The sequence below is a fragment of the Antennarius striatus genome, chromosome 5 (assembly GCF_040054535.1).
Source record: "Antennarius striatus isolate MH-2024 chromosome 5, ASM4005453v1, whole genome shotgun sequence".
NCBI classification, from domain to species: domain Eukaryota; kingdom Metazoa; phylum Chordata; class Actinopteri; order Lophiiformes; family Antennariidae; genus Antennarius; species Antennarius striatus.
The window spans coordinates 15667554-15676067 of record NC_090780.1 but is presented as its reverse complement, the minus strand read 5'-3'; the positions used below and the strand labels follow the sequence as shown (position 1 = coordinate 15676067).

General features: G+C 38.6%; 1 protein-coding gene across 1 annotated transcript; it reads left to right on the top strand.

Annotated features, from left to right (window-relative positions):
* The first annotated feature begins 1653 nt into the window (after window positions 1-1653).
* LOC137595279 (adenosine receptor A1-like) lies at window positions 1654-8270 on the top strand. The gene is made up of 3 exons (XM_068315259.1): window positions 1654-2182; window positions 5198-5492; window positions 5600-8270. Exons 1-3 carry the CDS (start codon window positions 1842-1844, stop codon window positions 5981-5983), a joined length of 1020 nt encoding a protein of 339 aa, XP_068171360.1. The 5' UTR covers window positions 1654-1841; the 3' UTR covers window positions 5984-8270.
* Window positions 8271-8514: the final 244 nt, after the last annotated feature.

Genomic DNA, 8514 nt, shown 5'->3' with positions numbered 1-8514 from the left:
TTACTTAAAACTGAATAATAAAAAAACCCAGAGACATTCAGCCTATAAACTGCAGGTGAAGGCCTGAGAATGTGTTGTTAGTCTGTGTATCTGGATCACTCACCATTCATTCTTTACTTTGGTATATTTTTGTGTAGTCATGGTTATTTATTTTCAAAATAAAAGGAAAAAAACACAAAAAACAAGGCTGAATGCAATCAGGGTTGTAGCTTTGCAATAATTTTACTACTGTGAATTAAGAATAATAGTTATAAATTCAGTTGTATAAGACATGCATGTCTAAAATGAGACATCCTGCTTTGAACACTCTGCTTTAGTTGTGTATGTTAATTGACCAATTCATTAATTAATTGACTCTGGGGTGCTGATCAGTTTTTGTAAGAATTTGTCCATATTTTAAAGCTTAGAACACTATGTGAAATCCCTGTGGTTACACAGTGGTACGGGAGTATAAATTTTGATATTGTTTCTTTGTCCAAAAGGCAGAATTAATTGCTGCTTTGAGCAACTTGTGTTTTCTTGCTTTTTAATAGTAAAAAATATTAATGAATCTTTAAGAAGTTGACAATAATCAATTTCCCCTAAATAAATAATGTAGGCCTACTCCTCATTATTCATGATCTATTGATGTATGGAATTACAGTACTGTCAACTGTAAGCTACGAAACCATTGTAAGACTGAATTAGTCTGACAGTGTTGATGAGTTGAGAGTGCCAGGCTTTGTGGGAATGATCATTAAAATGTGACAGAAGTCAGTTACAGACACCTGATAGATAAAGGACAAAATCAATCTCACAAGAAACTTCATTGTAAGAAAAGGAACGACAGCCTTGCTAGCACTTTAATAGTGTTCTTTGTGACTCCTCTTTCCAGCAGAGCAGTGCTCCATAGATTGACCTGCAAAGCTCCAACAGCCAATTTTTGTCTTTCAGGCAGCTGAGTCCTGCAATTTTCCACTGACCCCAGGATGAAGGTGTCAGCGGTGTTTTATTTTCTCCCTTACCCTCATTTTGTATCACTCAGATTTTATCTTTCTTCGAAGTGTCAACTTCATGGGCTTATACTTTCATCAGCTCTTCATCTCAGTACTCATTCTGAAGAAAAACATCACGTGTAGCCTGGAATACATGTACCTTTTAGAGTCCCTCAGGGTATAAAAATATAATTTCACACAAAAGTGAGTCTAAATGATGAAAATATGAAGACATGTTTGACAATGGCTCTGATGCACCTGTCATACTAAATTCTCAAAGTGCTCACTCTCATAGAGGGCGAGCTTCCAGGCATGCTTGGCGAGAAAAGATACGAGTTTGTTTTTTTAGTGATATCATAAAAACGGTGGGCGTATTCCACAGTATTTTAACGAGGATCATTTCAGGAGAAACGTTTACCCCCCCCCCCAAAAAAAAACGTTTTGAGCTGGATAAAAAAAATGTTATACTAAGAAAAGTCATGATGTTGGCGTTTATTTTTAGGACCCCTGACACATGGTCAGTCGACTTTGGGAATATCTTTGCCACTCGTTCCTGGTTCCGTCCCATCTCTCCGTCAGCAGACCACCGGGGGTCGGTTGGGGGGGTTGTTAGGGTACTCGGAATCACCACCTCGGGTCCATAGGGAGGCCAAGTTCTGCGTTTTTCCCGCGTCACTCTATGTTTTGGACCGGATCCTGAAGTAATTCAGAGCCACCTACATCACCGGTACATCTCTGTGGGTATAAAACATGAGAAAACCAAGTGCGGGTGTCTCCGTGGGCGATTACAAAGTCAAACAGAGAAGTCCGCCGACGCGTTCAGGCTGCTCTCTCCGCTGAGCGCGCACTCCTCCAGCGTCCGTCACCATGCCGTCGGTCGTGGATGCCTCCACAGCCGTCTACATCGGGATGGAGGTGGTAATCGCCCTGTCGTCTGTCATCGGTAACATGATGGTTGTATGGGCTGTGCGTATTAACCGTTCTTTGAGGGACACCACCTTTTGTTTCATCGTCTCCCTGGCCTTGGCTGACATTGCGGTCGGGGCTCTTGTCATCCCCCTCGCCATAACCATCAGCATGGGACTCCAGACGCACTTTTACAGTTGCTTGCTGGTCGTCTGCACAGTGCTCGTCCTCACGCAAAGTTCAATCCTGGCGCTGCTGGCCATCGCCATCGACCGCTACCTAAGAGTGAAAATACCCATGAGGTAGGCAGAAGGTGATTTATTTTAGTTTTCAATCTATCACAATATCTTGTGTCATTTATCCTTTGTGTCTGGGCTCCTGCCTGGTCCAAGGACACCTACCGGAGCGGTCACCGCGGGGACATGCGGGATTTTCAATCAGAATTTATTTATGCTTGGAACGCGCAAAGGTGTTAATTTATAGTAACCTTAATGTTCGTTGCATTCATCTCTTTTCACATCTCTGTGGAATGATTACATGTCAGTGGTTACATGATTTCTAAAGTTGTACTCAGTTTTATTACCCGGCGTTAAGTATGTACAGCATACATTTAAAATAGACAGACGGATAGTTGGAAAGCGAATTAATATTAATTTACAAAAGCGTTCACTTCAAACATATTTTTATCTCCACATTACATGGTCCACAGAGGATAGAAAGAAAAAAAAACCCCAGTCGTTTCAAAACTACTGTACCACAAACAAACAAACAAACAAACAAACAAACAAACAAACAGATAATCTTTAAAAACACAGCGCGGGTGCACATTACTTTAATCGACTCTACATACTCTGAATCATATAGATAGATGCAGCAATTATCAACAAATATGCACGTATGGTGAATAAAGAATATCCTGATGTCCAAACAAACAACAAGACAGTCTTGTATGTTTAGCGCAAGTTCTACAAAGTCAAAAACCTATTTGACAATTTTAAAACTTGTATTTCATCTCTTTGATTATGGAGACAGACTGGTCAGGAGCCAAAACTTGCAGTGATGCAGCCCAGAAGCAACCCGACATAAACTAATGTGATGAGCTAACAACCCCTGATAAGAAACGTTTACATCATATTTGGTCCTTATGTCTACAATTTAATTCTAGGAATACTCCAGTTTCCACTTTATGTTGGCTCATTTAGCAGGAAGCTTGATGAGGCAGATAATGCATGATTGGTCAATAAGCTCATGGTGACTGGTTGTTGGATTGTGTAAATTGTCAAACTGGCAACCACAAAACACATGCAAGCACACAGACTCCTCTGACACTGCACACAGACACAGTGAATACACATTACATATGTGGTATTTTGTCAATATCAGAGGCTTTGTTGTTGCTTACGTGATAATATTTGCACCTATGCTCCTTCTATGAGTGTGTGTGTGTGTGTGTGTGTGTGTGTGTGTGTGTGTGTGTGTGTGTGTGTGTGTGTGTGTGTGTGTGTGTGTGTGTGTGTGTGTGCACAAGTGCGTGTGTGTGGGTGTGTGTGCAATCTTGTTGTTGTTTTCAACTGCTTGTTATTAAAGTCCAGGTTGTGGGGGCAACAGTTGTAAATTACCTTTATTCTTCTTTTTAATGTGGCAATATATCACATTTGTGTCATTCTCAAAATGATTTGTCTGGACAGTGCAAAAATTATTTAATCACATTCTGTATTAGATCATGAAGTGTGTCTCTTAAGGGTTTTCATTCATGTCAGGAAAAGTAGCTGGGTGCTTTCCATCTAAAAAAGAAAAAAAACCTACAAGTGTCTTGTATTTTAGTTTTGACCAGTTCTGATTTAAGATTAAGATTAAATCACTTTATTGCCCACACAATGGTGAAATTGTCTTTACACTCAAGTTATATTTCATCTTTTTATGGGAAATAGTCATCTGAGCCACAAATTCCACCAATGGACCAGTTAACCAGTTGCTTTTTATAGCAGAGGTGGTTTAAAAGTGCCGCCATGATAAGAGTGGTGTCTAAGATTTTAAAATATCTCAACTATTGCTCTTGTACCTAGCTGAAGGATTTGGTTTTTAGTTTACACATAAGGAAAAGAATTCCAGAGGTTAGATGGAGGAGTTGAGTACTGAAAGTAATTTTTGGCAGCAGCTGATCATTTCAAGAAGCTTCACCGTACGTGACACAAGTTTAGATCATAGCTGCTGTCCTGTACATGAGAATACCTATCCAGACAGACTCTTTTTAAAGATCATAGCAATAAATAATTTGTCCGTTGTTGTGTCTTCACCACCCATGTTAAACTCCTGATTGTGTGTACACTGAGACAGGGAGTAAAAGCAAAAACAACTGAAAACACATTGAAGAAAAACAGAAAATAATTTGACACATGTCTCAGTGTTAGTGAGGTTAGCCAGGGATGGTTAGTGATAAGAAGAGCTCAAGTGTTGCTGGCCTACAGAAGAGAGAGAGCCCTGAAATTTTAGTCACCCTTTCGGATGAATGAGTCAGCACTTGTTCTTTAGAAATAAATGAAATAAGAAAAACAACAGTCCAGACTGCAGCAGAGATGTTTTATGTCAGACGATGAGTAATTCATGGATCTGGCCAAAAGAAAATCCGTGTGTGGTAGATAAAGGACATGTAAAGTTCTGTACAGACACCAAAGTACTTGAGACATAATTTTAGTTTTTTTGCACATGGAAGGTAATCAAATTGAAATATGATATTCCACATAGGACAAAAAAGAGATATTAATTGGAATTTTTAAAAATATAATTAGATCCTAAATAAGAAGTGACCTCCTAAAAGGCAAAGCTTGAGACACATATCCTTAACTTACAAATAAAACTCAGATAAACAATTTTAAGATACTGCTCTTCATCAGGCAGTTCTAAACTAATTTGTAGACTTCAAGACTCCTCTGCTTTTACGTCTGTTGCACTGTGCTATAATATACACCATTATCCTGTAACTGTGCCTTGAAGCCTCATTTTATTATGTGGTTTCCCTTTAAGAGTTGAAACAACAACATACAATCTTCTCTAATATTATCGGTTTACAAAGGAAGTATTTATTATAAATCATTTTCAGTAAATTAGATGGTCCAGTAGACTTAATTTGAAACAAGATGTTAGTTTCATTGGCCTATTACAAAAGATGTCATCTTGTAAAAATAATATTGACACATAAAATGAAGCATCTGATCAGTGGTGAGATCATTTACACACTGCTATTAATTAACTAATGTACAAGAAAAAACTTGTGTTTCTCCACTGAGAGTACTTTATCTTCTCCGTTGTTGCTGTAGCTACAAGCGGCTGGTGACCCCTCGACGAGCTGGTACAGCCGTGCTATTGTGCTGGCTGGTGTCCATGATAGTGGGCCTCATACCCATGCTGGGCTGGAATAACCTGCAAACTCTTCAAGACAATGGCTCCATGATCAGTGCTGATCTCTCTGTGAGCTGTGAGTTTGAGACGGTCATCAGCATGGACTATATGGTGTACTTCAACTTCTTCGGCTGGGTGCTTCCTCCACTGCTTCTCATGCTGGCCATCTATGCTGAGATTTTCTACATGATCCACAAACAGCTCAACAAGAAGGTGATTGCATCTTCTTGTGTGGAGGACAAATCAAATAATTGAAAGATTTTAATGAAGTCTAAAACTAGACACACTTTGGTGATTCTCTTCTCTCTCTCTCTCCATAGGTTACAGCAAGTCACACAGACCCCAGGCGTTACTTTGGCAAAGAGCTCAAGCTGGCCAAATCGCTCGCCCTTGTTCTTTTACTCTTCGCGGTGAGCTGGCTCCCTCTGCACATCCTCAACTGCATTACCCTCTTTTGTCCTACCTGCAAGAAACCGTTGTTCCTCATTTACATCGCCATCATCCTCACTCACGGCAATTCAGCTGTCAACCCAATTGTTTACGCTTTCCGTATCAAAAAATTCAGAAGAGCTTTCTGGAAAATCTGGAAACTGTATGTGCTTTGCCAGGATCCGGTCGGTCAGCTTCCTCAGCGAAGCAGTCAGAGAGGACAGAGCAATGAGAAGAGGCTGAGGCAGAATGATGATGACGATGATGACATTTGACTGTTGGTCACAAATTAGGAATGCTGTGCGACTTCCAGTTTCTTCCACTGGTTCACAGAATGTAAAAGACATTATTTCCAGGAGATTACTGGTCAGAACAATCTGAATGGTATTGAGCACTAGATGAACATAAATCAGACTTTGTTTGAAGAAAGACTCTGCTGGCTAACAAAACAATGATGATGATGTCACTATGTTAAAGAGTTTCTCATCAGTTTCAACTCCAACCTGTTGAACTTGAATTAATGCATATCTGTAGCGCACAAGGTACAATAATAGTGTATGGTAGCCTTTTTTCATGTAAATGATCTCAAGTAGTAAAGCATTGTATTATGTTCAACATTTACATACTAAGAACAGAGAAAGTGATGAAGAGGAATTAAAATATCTCCGTACAATAATTCCTATCCAAATATCTTGGGGGCCATCTGCTTTGAGCAGGACAGAATTTATTGTTTAGTGGTAGAACAAATCAAAATGGTGAACAAATCAAAATGGTGAAAGTGATTTTTTAAAAATTGTGCTGTCATTAGACCCATGGCCTTTACACATATATGATGAACTTGTTGGGGCTTTTGACTTGTCTGACATCATTTGAGTGATGTCAGAGAAAAAAAGTTCAAAAAGTATGTGATGCTCCTCACTTAACATGCATATCAACAATGGCAAAAGAGAACCCCAAAAAGAAGCAGCCACATACAATAATCCTATAACTGTAGCTACATCAGTGAGGAAAGACTCTAAACAGTAACAAAACGTGACCATCCATCCTTAAAGTTTTATTTTATCTGTGATAATAATTTTGAACCTACGTTCCAAACCGGACCACCACTCACAGGAACATTCATTTATGTTTGCTCATTTTTTATCTGTTTGAATGAAAGATATGTGCTGAAAAGGGACTGATAATGCCTATATTGTGTACTGTAACACATTCATATAAATGAATACTACTGTGTACAATTTACCTCACTGAGCAAACAGCTGTTTATCTCTGACACGTCCTCTTGCAGCTGTCGATGGAGTGAGCAGATTGAGGAACCCACCTACCAGCTGTCTGATTGTTTTTATGCTATAAGCATAGATAAATGGAGATAGAAAAGTAAACATATGCCGAGCCTTGATTAAAATTTGTTATCCTGTATGAGTGTTATCATGTGGAAGCATCAACATCCATACTCCCCATGCTTCTCTGTGTAAGAGCCATGTTTTGTGAGCACACTCTGATCTTCCTCCTCGCAGAGAGTCGGCTCATGTGTGAGTGATTTAAAGGTTTTGGAGGTGAGGAGGGACAAGCTGAAAGATTATTTTGTTTACAAGGAAACTAGAAGGAGGGAGTACAGCTGGGGAACTCATCAAGAGTTCATATCTCCGTGGTGGTCCACATGCAGGATACCCTGGTGCCACCACATCATAAAGAGACTTGTTAATGTGATCCATTGATCTCTGTCCCAACCTGCTTTGGTCGTGTTTGTTACAACATATACAGTATATACACACAAATTCATGTCACGTCTTAATCATACAAGTATGACCAGTGTATTTATTTCCGATGGTGCTTTTTTTAAAAATTAATTTTGCCATGTGATTCTCAGTGTGTGCTCATGTGAATTGTTTTAAAAGCCACTATGAGTAGGATTTGATATTATACAATATGTACAAATATATTATTGTATATCTCAAATGGTCATTATTGTATAAGTTTGTGTACATAGTAAATTTCCCAATCCAAGTAAAAATATTTTGTTTATTTTTGCCCATTCATTCTGCATTCTGCATCCCAGTCAGACCAATATGCATGAAGACAGGGATGCAGGGATTATAGAGCACATAATCTAACATACAGTAGTGCAGGTTATGTTTTCATGGCCGCTTTTTTTTCCTGTCTTGTTTGTTTTCAGTTAGTTTGTTAGGAGGATATATCAAAGTTTTGAATGTACTGTATTTCTATTGCATTCACTGGAGAAGTGTAGAAAAGTGAACAAACTTTGATAAGGTTGTGGATCACTGTGCATACGTGGACTTTTGTTGACCTCATACCTCTGCATATAGGTGGCTGTAGAGATTTCATTCATTTTGTGTCCATAAATCATTTGACATTTTCTCTGATGTACATTAACACCAGAATACAAGGAAGATGTTATTTACTGTTAATAAGAATGGAATCTCAAAGCATTACGTGCTCCTCTGCTGTTGAAAACATGCTTTTCCATTAAATGAAGGAAAATAAAGTTGTTTTTGTCATGGTGGCAGACCACAAAGAATTTGTTGGTGTTATCAAGCAGAAGCTTTTTACAGTCAGTGACAATTATAATATAGAAATAACAGGTTTCTGCCAGTATAATAAATACAAACACACAGATCAAAATACTCTATTTGCTCTAGCAATTACCCTTCTTTTTAAATGTAAGGAGTAAAACCCCCACATTTTTATAAGTAAAAAAAAACTTAATGAAAAATAATTTGTATATTATATTTTCTTCTTACCATATTTTTCAGACACAATTTCACTATTGAAATTGGCAATTGCG

Coding starts and splice junctions, on each gene's coding strand:
- LOC137595279 (XM_068315259.1), top strand. CDS start 1,842: ATGCCGTCGGTCGTGGATGCCTCCACAGCCGTCTACATCGGGATGGAG. Junction 2,183..5,197: donor AGAGTGAAAATACCCATGAG/GTAGGCAGAAGG, acceptor TTGTTGCTGTAG/CTACAAGCGGCTGGTGACCC. Junction 5,493..5,599: donor ACAAACAGCTCAACAAGAAG/GTGATTGCATCT, acceptor CTCTCTCCATAG/GTTACAGCAAGTCACACAGA.